At 39.8% G+C, this 17,623-nt stretch overlaps 4 protein-coding genes across 5 annotated transcripts in view; 1 reads left to right on the top strand and 3 right to left on the bottom strand.

Annotated features, from left to right (window-relative positions):
• The window catches only part of LOC124632410 (neprilysin-4-like), a 53,745-nt gene extending 49,905 nt beyond the window's left edge, over positions 1–3,840 (top strand). For both annotated transcript variants that reach the window (XM_047167242.1, XM_047167244.1), the window contains 7 exons: positions 379–593; positions 980–1,156; positions 1,515–1,677; positions 2,089–2,137; positions 2,256–2,323; positions 2,447–2,751; positions 2,955–3,840. In XM_047167242.1, the coding sequence (XP_047023198.1) occupies positions 379–593; positions 980–1,156; positions 1,515–1,677; positions 2,089–2,137; positions 2,256–2,323; positions 2,447–2,751; positions 2,955–3,131 (1,154 nt within the window). In that variant the 3' untranslated portion in view covers positions 3,132–3,840. The remainder of the gene's footprint in view (positions 1–378; positions 594–979; positions 1,157–1,514; positions 1,678–2,088; positions 2,138–2,255; positions 2,324–2,446; positions 2,752–2,954) is intronic.
• LOC124632411 (probable U3 small nucleolar RNA-associated protein 11) lies at positions 3,832–5,781 on the bottom strand. The gene is made up of 4 exons (XM_047167245.1): positions 5,438–5,781; positions 5,103–5,228; positions 4,607–4,798; positions 3,832–4,266 (listed from the first exon to the last, which is right to left on the bottom strand). The coding sequence occupies exons 1-4, from the start codon at positions 5,666–5,668 to the stop codon at positions 4,054–4,056; spliced, it is 762 nt and encodes a 253-aa protein (XP_047023201.1). The 5' UTR covers positions 5,669–5,781; the 3' UTR covers positions 3,832–4,053.
• A 141-nt stretch (positions 5,782–5,922) lies between these two features.
• LOC124632597 lies at positions 5,923–9,056 on the bottom strand. Its single transcript, XM_047167491.1, has 9 exons — positions 8,647–9,056; positions 8,016–8,210; positions 7,603–7,872; positions 7,397–7,499; positions 7,135–7,311; positions 6,699–6,831; positions 6,492–6,615; positions 6,294–6,400; positions 5,923–6,208 (listed from the first exon to the last, which is right to left on the bottom strand). Exons 1-9 carry the CDS (start codon positions 8,814–8,816, stop codon positions 6,051–6,053), a joined length of 1,437 nt encoding a protein of 478 aa, XP_047023447.1. The 5' UTR covers positions 8,817–9,056; the 3' UTR covers positions 5,923–6,050.
• A 4,139-nt stretch (positions 9,057–13,195) lies between these two features.
• Positions 13,196–17,623, bottom strand: LOC124632391 (E3 ubiquitin-protein ligase TM129). Its single transcript, XM_047167217.1, has 5 exons — positions 16,947–17,623; positions 16,364–16,493; positions 14,657–14,911; positions 14,270–14,391; positions 13,196–13,564 (listed from the first exon to the last, which is right to left on the bottom strand). The coding sequence occupies exons 1-5, from the start codon at positions 17,360–17,362 to the stop codon at positions 13,411–13,413; spliced, it is 1,077 nt and encodes a 358-aa protein (XP_047023173.1). The 5' UTR covers positions 17,363–17,623; the 3' UTR covers positions 13,196–13,410.

Genomic DNA, 17,623 nt, shown 5'->3' with positions numbered 1-17,623 from the left:
TTACTCAGGCAACCTATTGTACTTTTGGTACGACTGGTTACCAGAGCTCATAATTTCTGACAAATGGCAGCCGGGACCCATATGTGACCGAAACACGGAGGACATCGTCATTACAAGATGGCCATCCTATCATGGACTGACTTCTTCAAGCGTTGCTTCCCATTCAAAAGTAACATACTCGAATATAACAATTGTTTTCTGAAAACCGCAACCAAATTGCTTCAGCCAAACGTGAGATAATCGCGGACAAACATACATACCTACACACAAACAATTAAACTGAGAACCTCCTTTTTTTGAAGTCGGTTAAAGACAAGACGGTAATGAAACAAAGACCCTTCAAAAGGACCATATTGTGACACCATTTTCCCCTCGTAGAGCGTTTCGTGTGGTGGTCGGTGTTCTCGACGGTGGCGCCGATGACGCTGGCCGCCTTCCGCGCGCTGGGCTTCGAGTTCTCGCGCGCCGTGTTCGGCCTGCAGCAGCGCACGCCGCGCTGGAAGAGCTGCACTGCTAATGTTAACGCCAACTTCGGAGTGGCGCTGAGTTATCTGTATGTCAAGAGGCACTTTGACTACACTTCCAGGCAGAAGGTAAATGCTCATATTATTTGTGATATCTTCTTAAATAAAAAGAAGGTGGAAAAGAGTTGGATGACCAACATCAATACCAAGTTTAGTATGACTATAAGTTTGCATAAATGCAAAGAAGACCTGTGGAATTTATTGCGTAGCGCAGGAGATAATTGACTAGGTATATGTTAGCAACCTTTTCTAGGTATGTCCTTTTTAACCCAAACACCACCAAAGGGCAGAGCAGAACAAGAAAATCCTTAAAAACCAATGAAATGGATATAATAACCCTAAATCCATCTCCAGACTCTTAAGCTACCTTGCTGAACAGATTTGGCTAAAAATCCCTCCACCATTTTGAACCAAATCTGTTCCTATGTTATAAATAGTCCTATACTCCCTCGCAGGCTATAGAGATGGTAGAAGACGTCCGCTCCGCGTTCGCAGCAGCAGTCCAGGAGTTAGACTGGATGGACTCGAGCACGCGGCTGAAGACGCTGGAGAAGCTGAGTGCCATCCGCAACTTCGTCGGCTTCCCCGCCTGGCTGCTCACTAAAGAACAGCTCGATAAACATTATAAACATGTAAGTGGGTTGTTTTTTTGAATGCTCTAGCTAGTGAAAATGTTGATTGCTTTTGACATTTACTCATTCGCATAATAAACTGCCTAAACTTCTCCATTATTTATTTACAAGCATTATAAATTACCTAATATTTTCCATTATTTATTTAAGAGCATTACAAATTACCTAAACTTCTCCATTGTTTATTTAAAAGCATTACAAATTACCTAAACTTCTCCATTATTTATTCATGAACATAATAAACTACTTAAAGTTGTTGATTTTCACATTACGAATTTTAAGTAATTTCCCATAAAGGTTCTTAATTCGATTTATATTTATTTTGTTTTTATAATGCACATACTTTTTCCTCCTTCAGGCAGAAGTAATAGAAGGCAGCCTATTCGAGTCGTACCTGAAGCTAACATTTGCGGCCGTGAAGAAGTCGCTGGAGTCTCTCCGCGAGAAGCCCGACAGGAACCGCTGGGTGGCCACCGCTACTACCGTCAACGCCTTCTACTCCGCTACACTCAACTCTGTCAGTAAGTACATATGCCATACATACTTATTAAACTGGAGAAAAACAGTGCCGAATAAGGCTGGCACGGGGCCTGCAGCAACAATAGCGTGGATCTGTTGCAACAAAAGGGCCTAAAGCCCTTAATCCTTAAAAGTAGTAGTATACATCATACTAACCTATACTAACGGAACACCGATATAGTGAAATAAACAATTCAATCTGGTTGCGCAAAGACTCTCTATTAGGCATCGGTGCAGAGCCCGTAGCAATTGCTTGCCACTCCTGTTACAATATGCACTGATTTGATTAATATGGGATCTTACTGTGGCCGGATATTTAGTAGGTACTGGCTTTGTCATTTTCGCTAAATGATTTTTGGAAGATAATCTTTTAAAGTGTGATGCTTTAATTGTAAAATTAAATTCTATTTCAGCATTCCCTGCTGGTATATTGCAGCCACCGTTCTATGGAAATGGAATTGAGTGAGTATAAACACAACACTACAATATTTTATTTAGTTAACCACTGCGCCAATACCTATCGATGATTAATTGCTTTTAGAACACTTATCTAAAACGAGATATTATTCCTTGATTTCAGAGCGATTAATTACGGATCAATTGGTGCCATAATGGGACATGAAGTCACACATGGATTTGACGACCAAGGTAAATCATTTCCATATTTTAGAACTTTCAAAATTCTCAAACTGCTAGATTTAAGAACGGATTAAGTAGTCGTAATTTTTAAGTCGTCGATCCAATCTTATTTAATCACCATTTCCACCACAGGTCGTCGCTATGACGAAGAAGGCAATCTCAAGCAGTGGTGGTCAGCAGCAACCCTCGAACATTACCACAGCAAGGTCCAATGCATCATCTCCCAATACGGGCAGTACCACATGGATGCCCTCCCAGGATACGCAGTGCACGGGTTCAATACCCAGGGGGAGAATATTGCTGACAACGGAGGGTTAAGAGCAGCTTTGAGGGCATACCAGCTACATGCCAAAAGAACTCCCGGAGACAAGAAGGTCACGTTGCCAGGGTTGCCGGATTATACTCCTGATCAGCTGTTCTTTTTGGGCTTTGCGCAGGTAATGTTATATTTTTGTAGTACCTACTATTTAAGGGATAGCAAAATAAGATTACGATTTTTATGCAAACGGTATAAACCGTGCATCATAGATCAATTCTATATAATTTCAAAAAACTCAAAAACAGAGAAAATACTGTCGTTTCAGTGGAAACATTCATGAATTATGTTATCTGTAATTATATAAATGTTCTATTTCAACAGATATGGTGCGGCAACTCAACAGTGGGCGCTCTAAAATCCAAAATGGTGGAAGGCGTCCACAGTCCGAACAAAATCCGTGTCATCGGCACTCTCAGCAACTCCGCAGAATTCGCGAAAGCCTGGTCGTGTCCACTCGGCTCTCCTATGAACCCGCCACATAAATGTGTATTATGGTGACCTAGTGACTTTAAAAACCGTCGACAAAGCTTAAAAATGGCGTAAAAACCGTTTAACACATGTGCCCTTTTTAAAATGGTCGGCGAACTACCAAAGACTTTTAGCATACCGATAGTTACCGCCTTAGGGTTTACGTACAACTTTTATACCGTGGATGCACTCGTGCTATTCGCGATGGAAGCATTATATTTAAGTAGTCATTTGTTGTGTTGTTATGTTCCTGACGATGTGATAGATACCTCCAATTTTAAGGAGTTTGTTGATTAAGGTTACGGCTCAATGGGATACGATTTTGACTGTAGAACTGATGTGTCAAATAATAAAAACCTTATTACTAAAGTCATAAGGTTGAAAGTTGCTGATCATGAAATAATTCCACAGTAACTGCTTGAGTCAAATTCTCATCCATTGGACTGTTGTATGTTTAATTAGGTATAAGTTAATTTTTTATAATTATAGTGATTTATCAGGGACATTCCATTAAATTTTACAAACTTAAAACATATTTTAACTATAATAACTTGTAGTTAAAGCATATTTTAAGTGTTTATATTACAATTAATTTCCAAATGATATTATTTAATTCGATTCCCTTATTGAATTTTTAACTAATATCATTATGTCGCGAAATAACACGGGTGCATCTTTTATTAATATAATGAACAAAAATTATTTATTACGAAAAATTAAAACGAAATTATGAAATTAACTTGTTGTTTTATTCCCGCGTTACATACGCTACTTTTTACACATATAACGAAACTTTGACTATAATCGGTCAATTTCAGAATCATTCCAATTTACAAAATAGAAAGACTCACTTTTTCAATACCGACGAAGTTATGGTACCGTAGTAGTTACTACTTATCACTCACATTAAAGTTTTTAAATTACTCATTAAACAAATATAACCGATTGCTAGTTACTTCTTCCTCACATATTGGAACTGATAAACCGGTGCTGAGCTCTTAGTGCCCCGTTTTATTCTCTTTGGTTTTATAACCTTATTAACATCTTGTAAGTGACGCTTCAATTCCATCTTTTGCTGTATGACAGTCAACTCCTTCTCTCTTTCTATTCTCTTGGCCAGCTCATTGTAGACCTTTTGTTTCTTCTTTTTTGTTAGTTGTAGTGTCTGAAAATGGGAATTTTGGTCTTTGAACTTTTTACAATAGGTACCCTCACTAATATTGTTATAAAGACAGAATTGATGATAGTAATTTGAGGAGGCTGATGTCCCATTTTAAATTTTTAAAGGATCTTGATGTGTTTTAAATCATAAAGGATCATAACATCATCAATGATATTATGATCAATCAATGTTTTAAAGGATCATAATATCATCAATTACTAGACAACAGAATTACCAGAACTGAGACAATTGACAGGGAGCATTATGTCCAGTTGTCCAGTTAAGTAGCTATTGGTAAACATATAATTAAAATAAAATTCCAGTATTAAATAAGAGTACAAACCTCATCATCAACATCTGGCAGTGCCATTTTATCCAGGTCAGCCAGCCTTGGCCGGTTGGACTTCCTGCCCAGTAGTGCAGGATGTGTGTCCAGTCTCTTAGCTAAGTCAAACTCTTTCTCCTCACCTTCATCCACAAAGAACGTGTGAGTGTTTGGAGTGGTTTCTGCTATGTCTGTCATGTGGAGTTGTGCCTGGAAAGTAGGAGAAAATGGAATGAAGTTTTAATGTAGAATATGAATAAGTGTGCATTAGATATGTATAATACTGTGGTCTATTTAAAATTAAGTTTAAAAGACCTATTCTATGCACACCATAAAACATAGGGATTTGCAATGATAAAGTTACAATTCAATACAATTTAACAATGTAATCTTCTTTGAGATTTGGTTTTTAGTAAGAAATTAGAGTAATATGGATATTCAGCCCTAACTAAAAATCTGAGCTAAACATTAAGATTTGCACAGACCAGTAAAGTAACTAAGCAAATAAACATACCTGCAGCCTGTTGATCCTGCGGCTCTCAATGGTCCTCTTCATGTTAATATACTTGAGATCCTGAGTCTGCATCAGCTTCACCTGCTCTTTGGAGTGCTCCTCCACCTTCTCCACTTCATGATGCTCCTACAAACACAATAATAGTCAGCATCAGTAAAACTATTAAGTGTAACTTCTTAAAAATCTCAATTTTTGTGGTTAAGTTTACAATGAAAACAATTTCTTTTTGCTTATCGTTATTCAGTATCTACACTGATGACTGCGGTAGTTTCTAATAACACCGGTACTGAGTGTTTTTTTGTATAGATTTATTGATATAAATACATATTACTCACCCCATCTTTCACTCTAGAGTTTATCATATGAAAGTAGAACTCATCAGGATTCTTATCCAGCGTCCGTTTCCTCAACAACTTCAGCGTTTCACCCTTCTCATGGTAATCATCAGCACGCTTCTTGTAATCTTTCTTCTTCTCGAGCAAACCCAAGTGTTTCCTCGATTCTGGCTGATGACGCTCTTTGTGTGTCTTCTGATTGGCCTTCGCGGCCTTTTTCCACGAAGACATGTTTTATAAATTATTTTTTAAGCACTGTTTTCAAATAAAATTATTTTTCTTCCCTAAAACGACACACAACATAACCTCACCACGTGTTTTTGACAGCTCATCAACCGTTCATAAAATGTCAAAACGAAAATGACAACGTCAAAATGACAGTGTTGCGTTCCAGAATACGAATGTTGTATGCGCCACTAGATAAAGATAAAGGAGAAATTAAAATAAATCACATTTATATTTATTTGTAAATAACAATAATAATTTACACTTATAAATAATTTTCCGAAGTAGATACCAGTTATAATGTGAGATTATCATTTGTTGTAAATAACACATTGCATACAATAATAACTATATACCAGAGTGGTGCTACATATGTGCCACATCCAATCTAACGGAACACCGCTGGTGTAGCACGCTTAGCTGTAGGGTCTATTTCTGATGATCTCTTTATCGCTACCGGCAACTGGGCTATTAGGAAGTACAGGAATTCTAACGCGCTGAATAATCCTACTCCCAAGAACATGTTAAAAACACCACCTAAGGATGCTGGAACAAAAATGTTTACACTGTTACCTATTTATCAAGCGTTTTTATTGGCCGTCTGGTATTTAGAACATTATCAGATCCTTACACAACAAAGTAAGCCAGGTTTCCGTAGGGTACAATATGAACTCTCGAGAATGTGCCACGTTGACTCTGAGGTTCAGTACAATAGTTGGCGTATTGTTTAGTCCAGAGCTGAAAGATGAAACACATGTTTAATGCATTTTATTTTAGGTAGTCTGTCTATAAGTCGATGACACACTCATAAGACTTTCCCGTCACTTACTATAAAGGATCAATTGCGTCCTTGAAAATCGTTATTGGGCTAGATTCTAGCACCGTGTACGATGTTACCTTTTTACAAGAAGGCAAACATTGGCAGGTTATGTTTACTGAAACCAAAAAAAGATAGCATTACCATAGCTCAATCAAATCAAATCAAATAGGAAAAAAATACTATCGCGTGAAGTATGGATTGGCAGTAAGCGCTTACGATATTGCTTGTTTTCATTAGCTCTCAAGCAGCTGAGACGAGAGGCGGAACACATGGGCAAGTTACTGTTGTAGCTGTAGTAGTTCGACTGCAGAGGATCGCGACACCCACATGCGCGCTCCACACATCTCCGCTATCAAGAAAATAATACAAAACATAATGCAAGCATTAACGATACTAATTTTTGACGGTAGATCGTCTGCCTAAAGTGAATGGGTAGCTTCCGAACGTATTATTTTAACCGACTCCATAAAGAGGATGAGATCGCAATTCGAGCTTTTTTTGAAGGGTAGTTGTTTATTTGTACCAATAGCATTACTACGATTTACAAGGACCAGGACCAGGACCAAGGACATTCATCCTCCACGCACCAAGCTAGCCTAGGATGCTGGAAGACTGGCCTTATCTTATTTCTTTGAGCTAAAGCTGCACATACCATGCAGACAGTTTTGGTGTAGTCCAGCTCGCGCACACACTCGTCCCCGAGCAGGCCGGCGGGGCTGGAGCCCGGGCTCTCGGGCACGGCTGAGAAGCGCAGCTGTCCGAGATACACCGCGCCCGTGCTCAGGGTCTGAGGCTCTAGGAACTCCTCGCCGTCGTAGAATGTTATCAGCTGGAATCGTACAGGAAGTGTTGTAGCCTCAGTTTCTATGCGAATTCAAAGATTACTTACATATTATTCCCAGGAAGAAAGTCACCTGGCAACCATATATGTCAAACTCGTCCGTAGATTGCAATACCACGTCTATCATCTGTGTCGTGTGAGACCGACCCAGTAGTCCGATGGACACATTTGATAATCTGCAATTTCACATGACAACGAAACTATTTTTATAGTATGTACATACTTACATAAAAATCGGTAAAGGGATAAAATAACGGTACAAACAAAATCAGCACTCACTTCTTCGGCTGCATAACACAACAAAGTCCCCAATACGTGAGCTCTTTCTGAAATAAACTGTCGCAAGGCAGCATCTTCCTCTGATATCTACACCGCTTCGTGTGCTCGTCACAACTGGGTGTAAAGTCCATCATCACTTGGGGTAACGTCAGGTTGTTCGAAGCCAGGAGCTCGTCAAGTAGTAGCAGTTGGTCTTTTGGGGTCTTCTTGCTGGTTAAGAGGCGCGACAGCGTGATGGGGATGTGTTTTGTTAGTGTTGTATTTAAAGACCTGACGAAAATATCTTTGCGTTAGAAGTAGGTATTTGCAAAACATTTGGAAACAGCTAAAGCGAATAGTTTTCAAGGTCTTTGATGACAGTTTTCAATGGAAGCAACCATCGAAGACAGCAAAGCAGGTTTATGATGACATACAGCTTATCAAGGAAGGCCTGCGCGACAGACGCAGGGTGCGGGCACCAGGCCAGCGTGGGCACGTGCGTGCTGCTGCCGGCGCGCGGCTCGCGCAGCGCCAGCAGCGCGGGCACGCTGAGGAAGCGCGCCCACAGCACGGCGCACAGCACGCCCGCGCAGCACGCGCTCGCGCAGCAGCACGCCGCCCAGCACATGCTGTGCGAGACACCTCACTTATTGTTGTTCCAATTTAAAAAACAAGCTCTGCTTCGTAGAAGTATTCTTAGTCAATCCCCACTGAAAGAGCAGCGGCCGTAAATGCAAGTGTACTGTGCTCTTACGGCCGGCGGCCGCTGCTCATTCAGTGGGGATTGACCCTTAAGTACAAAGTTTTGCTTTTCCCAGATACCGCGTAAAACATAGTCAACAGATATTTTTATTTCACTATCTTCTGGGGCTATGTTTATTGATGATTTGCTTAAGGTAGATAGGGTTGTTACTCTATTTTATACATATGTCCAAATGTCCTCCGCAAAGCAAACATTATGATGTTATCATTGTCGTTAGTTACCCTTAGGTGGGTGTCCCAAAAACTTAGGAATCAACAGAATCGCTATATAGAAGGTAAAGGTAGGTAGGTAGAGGTACTTACCGATCGCCACTATGTGCCGAACACAAGTATTTGAAGCCGTGCAATGTGGTCGTCTTAAAATATTTCTGGATCGTCTCACTAATTTTAGACTTTGACATGATTTTCAGTAATTGTTTTAGAAAACCAAAGATCTGCTCCTTCAGAAATCGACCACTGATATGAATGTTCATTAAGGTTTGAACCTCCCGCTTTTGAAACAGGTAGGTACCTATCTCCAACAGTAAAGTCGGTGCGAAATCGATGGAAATCTATAGCTTGATGATATTTTGAACAGTACACACTTTAAACATAAAATCCGATTACAATAAAAAAAACATTGATCTAAAAATCTATACAAGTGTTGACCCGACCATTTGTGCTTGAATGACTGCCACCAGTTGGACTGCGGTAATCGTAGCATTTATCTTCACCGTCCGTGACAGCCAGCCACTAGGATTAATTTTACCTATCTCTCACAGACGTGTTAACGATTGGATCAAATTGTCGCCCTTTAGGACCTGTAATTAACGGTGTAGTTCATGTTTTTGGGACATTTGATCACTTTATAAGTATTATTTGATGGTCAATATCGAGTCCAAGGATGGTTGTAATCGATACGTATTAATTGAGGCTAATTATGGGAGTCAAGGGCAGTTTCTATATATGAGAGAGTTTACTCACTCACTCAAGGTTACTAAGCCGAAAAGGTTCCACTCCGTTCATCGGAGATTAATCAAACTAGCCTTTAAAGGGCATTTCATCATTACCGTTGATCATACCTTTCAACTGAGCCTCTGTACTTAGCAAGACATCCAATTGCCCGTTCATCAGTCGTCGGAAAAATCCAACAATGCCTCGTTAACATCATGTCCTTCATTTTGCAGTAGGTACTTATGCTATAAATCTACCCTTTTGTGACAACTAGAGACGTCAAACGCCACGTGAAGCTAACACGTGTGATTAGGTTCGCGCCCTTGGGGAAAGGTCACGTCCGTGGGTCGTCGATCACGAATCCATGCGATCGGGTAGATACCATCTAAATAGCCCATTCAATGCCAGACCCGTTTGTCAGTTTATGCAATAGTTTCCAGGAAAAATGTATCGAGTAGAGGTTTTCAACATGGGTAGCCAATTTTTGGGATAAAAATAATAAACCAAAGAAATACCATGACATAAAGAATTGTATTTGTGACTAGCTTCTGCCCGCGACTTCGTACGCGGATCCTGTCCCTTATGCCAGCGACTATGGGGTCAGCAAAATCAAAGATCTGAATAGTCGCAATAGACGTGACCATAGGGATAAAAGTAGTGATTCTAATTAGACCGCATTTAAGTTGTGTGTGGCAAAAATATTACACGTAGGTATTATTTCGTAAAAAAACATTAAATAGATGACAAAGTCGTGGTGACTTAGTGGAATTCGTGGTGGTTTAGTGGGTAGAGAACCAATCTCTCAAGTATGAGCGTGCGTCTTTGATTCCAGGTCTGGCAAGTGCCTGCCAATGCAACTTTTCTAAGTTCGTATGTACTTTCTACGTATATTTTGGATACCAATGACCGTTATTTGGAGGGGATGTTAAACTGTAGGTTCCGACTGTCATTGAACATTCTTGGCAGTCGTTATGGGTAGTCAGAAGCCAGTAAGTCTTACCAAGGGGTAACCGGGTTGTGGAGGTCAGATAGGCAGTCGCTCCTTGTAAAACACTGGTACTCAGTTGCATCGTGACTGGAAGTCGACCCTAACATAATTGGGACAAAGGCTCTTGAGATAATAACGACAATAATAATGAGATATATGCACCGCAAGACATCTGAGGCTGATGACGGGGAGTAGCGACCCCGCGGGGCTATATATACTGAGTTCTCCAGGGAGAGTATACTGTCCCCCATCTCCGGCCGGTCGGAGTGAACCATGACGGGGGTAGGTCTCACGCCTCTGGCTTGGCTTGGCCGTCCAGAGTGGAGTCGCTAGAGCAGGATTAGTGGCCCTGCTCGGAGGGTAGGTGCCTCATGGTAAGCACAGGGAGCGCGTAATCCGCGTTTAAAGTCCGCCGAGGTATCCTCACCCTTCAGCCGCTCATGTCCCTATTGCCCTCTTGTTGCTATTCAGTGACTGGTTACAGTAAGTGAGGTGGCGAGTCTCCACCTGCCGTTTTTACATGTACCTAATACATTGTCATCCACTAACATCCCATCAAAATAGCCCAAGTAGTTTTCCTCCATAGTTAGCAATAGTTTAGCACAGAACCGGGGATTGTCTTTTTTTTAACGACGTCCACCGGGGATTGTCCTTGGGTTCATTTCTATAGTGTATAAAGGGATAATCGTCGGTTTTGTGTCACCATTTCATTAAAGTTGTCTCAAAAGGGCTTCAGCGTGTTGGCTTCGACCCCACGTTTGCCTCCCAAAAATTTGGAACTCTGTAGTCCCGAGGTCTGGAAGAGATATACAAAATAATAATGAAGATAAAACGCAACAAAGTTAGAGAGTGGAGGCTCGTGACGCCACGTCTAGGTATGTAAAATTTGTACTAAGCAGTGACTTAACACGAAATTCAAGCGTTGTTGTATCTTCGTTATTATTTGTTTGTGAGAGAGAGAAAAGAAAAATGCGTGTCCATTATTTTAGGGTTATCTAAAAGACGGACTAATTACTTATTTTGATTCACTATACCTATTTCATAACATTCATTTCTATACATTTCAAGTGTAGTATTGCTCTTGAAGTTCCACATCAGGTGTTCCAGATCTTCGATGTTTACACGTCAATAGAGAGTGCTTATCAGATTGAACCACTTTTGCTAAAACGTCATATCTTTATAAGCTATAGTCTAGCTGGGCTCCTGGGTTTCCACATTAGGTGTTTTACATCTTCAATTTTTATAAGTCAACAGAGAGTGCTTATCAGATTGAACAACTTTTGCTAAAACGTCATACCTCTATATGCTATAGTCTAGCTGGGCCCCTGGAGTTCCACATCAGGTGTTTTAGATCTTCAATTTGTATAAGTCAATAGAAAGTGCTTATCAAATTGAACAACTTTTGCTAAAACGGCATACCTGTATATGGTACAGAGAAGCTGGGCTCTTGGGGTTCCACATCAGGTGTTCCAGATCTTAAAATTTATAATCTCAGCTGAAAATGCTCATCAAATGAAACAATTTTTGCCACGGCACCATATTTGTATCTCTTATAGTTTTATTGGTCTGTTGGAGTTCTGCATCAGGTCTTCAAGTTTCGAAGATAAATTATAGCCTATATGTTGACCAGGCCTAATACTGATACAACAAAGAAAAAATCATTGAAATCCGTTCAGTATTTCGGAAGATTAGCGTGTACAAACAAACAGACATACAGACATACAGACATACAGACATACAGACAAACAGACAGAATTTTTTTTTTGGATTTGTGCTCCATTACTGTTTCTAAACCCCACCCAATTATTATTTTTTTAATATATTCAATGTACAGACACAGTTTTTTTACAGATTTATTATATGTATAGATTAATTGAATACAATATCAGATCATTCATAAATAGACAGTTATTATGCCAATATAATTTGATTACAATTATGTGATTACAATACCCCTACATGTAAAATGTCGAAGAAAGATCAAGACGTCCCCTGATTTCCAAAATGCATAAAGGTACTAAAATACCTGTAAAATTACACAATAATGTAATTAACCTAACTAAATAATGTGCAAAATCGACTCAAATTTGATTTTAGTCGATTATTCACATCACTATCACACTACTATGATTTTTACGCCACTTACAGCAATATCTACACATTCAAAGTTAAAATTACACATTTTCAGTTCCAAGTTCATTAAAATTGTATAATAAATTATGCTGCTATATTAAAATACATTCAAGATTCATATTTGAAGCAAGCTTGTATGATCAAATCCCACACGATCAGTCTAAACTATTTCTTTAGTCGAGTTTAGAGACTTCACTAAGAAAACACATTATTGTCTTAAATTCTGCATTAGATTTACATCGGACAAGCTTTCCTCGAATATTATCTGCTACTATCTACGACACTGAGTGATTAGTTGCACTTTATATTAATAATCATGATTATAGACATCAATGGTATACTGCATTATAGTGATTGATTACATCAATTCTAATGATAATACAAGGCTCTTTGGAAAATATTTCATTATAATAACAATAAAAATTGCAAAGGATAAAACGATAATTATTATGATTTTGTAACTTAAACGAGATAACAAGTATTTCAATTTCACTGTCAACAATAAAACTGTAATTAAAATAATAAAAAAAGGTACATACATAAATTGTGCAACTACTTTTTTTTTACATGGCAAACATTATTTTAATCGATTATTACATGAATAAAATAGGTGTTTTCTATTACTTGGGCATTTACGTCGTCATCATAAAACTAAAATCGCCAGAGCCGTAAATTCAAACCACTAGATTCACGTCAGCAAAAAAAAAATCTCCTATGTGTTAATCGAACTCGCGCACAAAGGGTTCCGTACCATCTTTAGAAGCTCCCTCAAGTATTTTTTTTAGATAGGTAATATCAATATCGAGTAATACACACACATGGGAATCACCGAAAATATTCCTATATCCTTTAGGTACGAAACCCTAAAAAGAATGACAAAGAAGTCCGAATAAGAAAGCAAGGTGTTCTATTTTGGAATGTGATTGAGTGCACCTGTGTGTTCGCACGCGCTGTGTCGGCTAGCGGCTGTAGGCCACGGCCGTGAACGTCAGCAGCACGCGCGGCCGCGGGCCTCAGGACGCCGCCAGCCGCGCCGGGCACACGTCCAGCAGGCAGAACGTGGCGCGGCACACGGGGCACGTGGCGCGGCCCGACAGCCAGCGCGCCGGCGGGCCCGAGGCTCGCGTGGCCCACCAGCGGCCCATGCACGCGCAGCACCACAGCACGCTGCAAGTACAACATCAACTCAACAAACAACGAAGAAACCCATGACGCTCTAACTCATCCATCCTCCGAGCCTTTTTCCCAATCATGTTGGGGTCGGCTTCCAGTTTAACCGGATTCAGCTGAGTACCAGTGCTTTACAAGAAGCGACTGCCTACCTGACCTCCTCAACCCAGTTACCCGGGCAACCCGATACCCCTTGGTTAGACTGGTGTCAGACTTACTGGCTTCTGACTACCCGTAACGACTGCCAAGGATGTTCAATGACAGCCGGGACCTACAGTTTAACGTGCCATCCGAAACACAGCCAATGGTGTCTAAGATATACTTAGAAAGTACATACAGACTTAGAAAAGTTGCATTGGTACTTGCCTGACCTGGGATCGAACCCGCGCCCTCATACTTGAGAGATTGGTCCTTTACCCACTAGGCCACCACGACTTCCACCATGACCACGACGCTCTAACTGTCACACGGTATATTGATTTTGACCACAATCAGTCCATCCGTCAGGCAGGGAACTTCTATGTCGCAGCGGTAGGAATAGAAGGAAGAAATGGAATGGATCGATCGCACTAGATAGATGGTGATGGTTCCTAAACTGAATGCAGACCTCACTGAAGTTGAGAAAAAGCTAAAGAGAGGTCGATGTCGCCATAGTAAAATGTAGTTTATCTTCGGCAAGTTTCTCTTCTGTTGTATAATTACCGGCAATTGCACTGCTGGCATTGACGCGGTCCACCCCTGACGTGCGCGGGCGGGGGTTGGCAGCGACGGTTCAGCTTCACGTCCGCCGGGTACTGCATGCAGCCGATACACAGCTCTAGCTCCTGAGAAGTAAAAACCAATTCACTAGGAGAACAGTCAACATATACAGTATTACTTTAGATTGCAAGTTCAGAATCATGCAACTACTTTCAAAAGAACTTCTTTTACTTAATAAAAAGTACAAAGACAACCTTCTCCATCAGATTTTATCCAATACTGTTGTTCATTCCCACAACCACTAATTAGACCGAGAAATATCCTCTACATCTTTACTAAATAAACAAATCAATTATTTAATTTATTCAAACACAACTGTGTATGTCTCACCTGATCAACGAGATAAACAGGATTCTGGTCGACATAGTGCTTGAAAACGTTAACGAATCGCTCAATGAGTGTGGGCATCAACGAGATGTGGTCGGGAACCCTCACTGGTTGCTGGAGCCTGGGCTGCAGGTCACGGAGAGCGGTCGTCGAGATGCGGAATGTAAAGCGCTTGATGTCGTCACGGGTGGGTATGGCCTCTATGTTGACGTATTGGACCTCGTCTTCGCCGGTCGGGGTGAGGTTGTGGCTGTCGGTCTGTTGAAGAGAATCTGGTGTTCTTGACTTAACAAAGTGCCAAGTGTACGACAAACACGGTAAGAGGCTGAGCAAAAGGTCATATTTTTATCAGCGTTACCTATACACTAGCCAAACGCTATACTTATCGATTTGTGATACAATCGATTCCTGAGCGTCGGGTCGCTGACCGTGGGAACGCCAAGTGTGGAAACTTCGAGGTTTGGCATCCCAACACCGAGGAATCAATAATGTTTCACGATACGCGCAGCTAGTGTATAGCCCATTTTATACCACTGCAATGCTACTAATAAATCAAAAACTAACAAAATAGTTTAAGTCTGTAAATACAGACAGCATATACAGAGAATACATATAAATAAAAAAATAAGGTCATAAGTAAAAGTTAGTAGGTATGTTTATTATTGATTCAGAAAGTTCGAGAATATACAACTTTCTTTTAGATAATATCCTTCTAAATAATACTACTGGTGTATTTAAATTACATCTCTCTATATCAAATATTTGTTGGCCACGAACCAACCTTTGGAATTTGGACCTGCGAGGCAGCAAGAGACATTGACTTTTGTAGGTATCGAGTTCATTCTCAAGGCAGAAAAAAAATAAGATAGATTCTATTTTTAACTAGGCATTTTCCGAGTTTTTAGTGTTTTTTTAATTATATAAAACGATAATCAGGTCATCATTTCAAAAAGAGCTACTTAAAATCTAATCCTCCTAATTTATATAGGTGGAGAAGACTGAATAAAAATAAATGCTAGCAGCAAAAGTACCTTATAGGAAATAAGTACATATAATGAAATGTATATGCATAGAATGAATTTATTATATGTGCAGTAGCTGTTTCATCTCATCAATTCAACATACTAATGTAGTTATATTCTACTTATCATTCCAACATCCTTTTCCCTAATATTTCATAACAATTAAAAAACATAGATAACAAATTAATTGAAAAACTGATACAGAATCACAATTTTTTTCAATATTTTTTATTGATAAAGGTCTTATCTTTCAGTTAATTTTTATCAGTGAACAAGAGTTACGAGTTAGTGATTTAAAGTCGGGCCATATTACCTACTACTACATTGTGCTATGTTATGCAGAAACTTATGATAGTGCACACTTATATTAGTTAGATGATTCTTTAGTTAATCTCTCTTTAGAATAATTACTGGGATGATGTTTTGCTTATGTTTGAAATGATAGCACAGCTGTTTCTTTAATACAAGCTTTCAAAATCATGTTATAGTTATCGGCACGGATAATGAGGTCTCGGCGGAAGAGTGGGGATCACTTTGCGCACTGTACACTTAAGGCAATAAACCAATTAATCACTTCTGCGCTGGTGAAGGTCAGAGCTCAACATCCTTGCCGTTGATTATAGCATTTAGAATAATATCCTAACTATAAGGTAGGTAATTAATTAAATAAACAATTAATGTTACTCACAGCAGTAGCAACAAGAGTGCAGTCGTCTTGCTTGACAACGTTAAGCCTGTACTGTGTCAGTTTGATCAGCCATGTCTCCATAGCCACGAACCTGCTCGTAGCGTTCAGCTGGATAGACACTTTGTCCACACTGTGACAATATTACATGCAGTTATAGTTCGGCCATTCAGAGAATGCGTTCCTGACACGTCGCGATTGAACTGACGACGTAACTACATTCATTGATTATTGATATAATAATGTTGTTTTAATGCTCCTCAATTGTTAAAACGGTAAACAACCAGCAAAAATATTTTTATCGTAACTGCAACGCCATTGCAAAGTTACGTCGTCAGTTCAATCGCGACGTGTCAGGAACGCATTCTCTGAATGGCCGAACTATAGTTGAATTTCTCTTGAGTTAGAAATGTAAAACAGCAACTTAGAGTTTTAGAAAAAGTATCCAAAATAAAATAAAAAATTAAACAAAATTTGTAGGTAGATGTAAAAACAAAGAAAATTTTCAATGATTACGGCTATAATTCTCAACCATCTCTTATTTTTAGGTATATTACCTTAATAATATAAATAGTGCTTAACTTACTTCCTGAACTCAATGTTGAGATGAGCAGCCACCACTCGCCAGTCGCTGCCAGGGGTAACATATGGAATCAGAGCCTTCACTACAGGGTGCTTCGCTTGGTCGTTCTCCCACCAGCACAACAGCCTGTAGCACATCAGCAACGGAATAATGGCCGTCGCAGCCGCCGCCGCAGGCAACCAAGGGTTGCGTTCCCCCGCACAAAGCAGACAGAAGATGTACCCAAGAGGCAGAGCAGAGTGAATCAACGCAGTTATAGTCGTCCTCTTCATATGATACCCAATAAAGTTCATATTCTCAGATCCAAGGAAATTCTCGAACAGCTGAGCTATAGTGAAACCGGCAGACACGAACTCCGTAGGCGGATAGACGACACATATTGAGAACAGAATGTAGAATAACGTAACTAGCACATCCATTTTGAAATGATTTATTTAGAACATTACTTTAACAATTTTCAGCAGGTCTTAGAACTCCGAATACAACAAACTGTTGAAAATACGACGTCAAACACGTACAACCCAAATATTTTTGTCAATTTTATTTTGACATTTTGAATTTCGTATTGATTTTCTAGGATGTACCCTCTTTGAATACTAATCGACTAAAGATTCCACTAATCACTATCATAATACAAGGTGGACAGACGACCTTATAAAGGTCGCTGGAAGACGCTGGAT

The sequence above is a fragment of the Helicoverpa zea genome, chromosome 8, assembly GCF_022581195.2.
Source record: "Helicoverpa zea isolate HzStark_Cry1AcR chromosome 8, ilHelZeax1.1, whole genome shotgun sequence".
NCBI classification, from domain to species: Eukaryota; Metazoa; Arthropoda; class Insecta; order Lepidoptera; family Noctuidae; genus Helicoverpa; species Helicoverpa zea.
This window is presented reverse-complemented; position numbering and strand designations above follow the sequence as displayed.

Bases quoted from the DNA above. Each gene is read 5' to 3' on its own strand.
- LOC124632391 (XM_047167217.1), bottom strand. From the start codon at position 17,362: ATGGATGTGCTAGTTACGTTATTCTACATTCTGTTCTCAATATGTGTC. The intron at 14,912-16,363 runs GTGAGTAACATT...TCTCTTCAACAG, and splicing joins GCACTCTTGTTGCTACTGCT to ACCGACAGCCACAACCTCAC. The intron at 13,565-14,269 runs GTAATTATACAA...TTGTACTTGCAG, and splicing joins TGCCAGCAGTGCAATTGCCG to CGTGCTGTGGTGCTGCGCGT.
- LOC124632597 (XM_047167491.1), bottom strand. From the start codon at position 8,816: ATGAACATTCATATCAGTGGTCGATTTCTGAAGGAGCAGATCTTTGGT. The intron at 7,873-8,015 runs GTATGTCATCAT...TATTTTCGTCAG, and splicing joins CAGGCCTTCCTTGATAAGCT to GTCTTTAAATACAACACTAA. The intron at 6,401-6,491 runs GTAAGTGACGGG...TTCATCTTTCAG, and splicing joins GACGCAATTGATCCTTTATA to CTCTGGACTAAACAATACGC.
- LOC124632411 (XM_047167245.1), bottom strand. From the start codon at position 5,668: ATGTCTTCGTGGAAAAAGGCCGCGAAGGCCAATCAGAAGACACACAAA. The intron at 5,229-5,437 runs GTGAGTAATATG...TTGTGTTTGTAG, and splicing joins ACTCTAGAGTGAAAGATGGG to GAGCATCATGAAGTGGAGAA. The intron at 4,267-4,606 runs GTTTGTACTCTT...TCCCATTTTCAG, and splicing joins TGCCAGATGTTGATGATGAG to ACACTACAACTAACAAAAAA.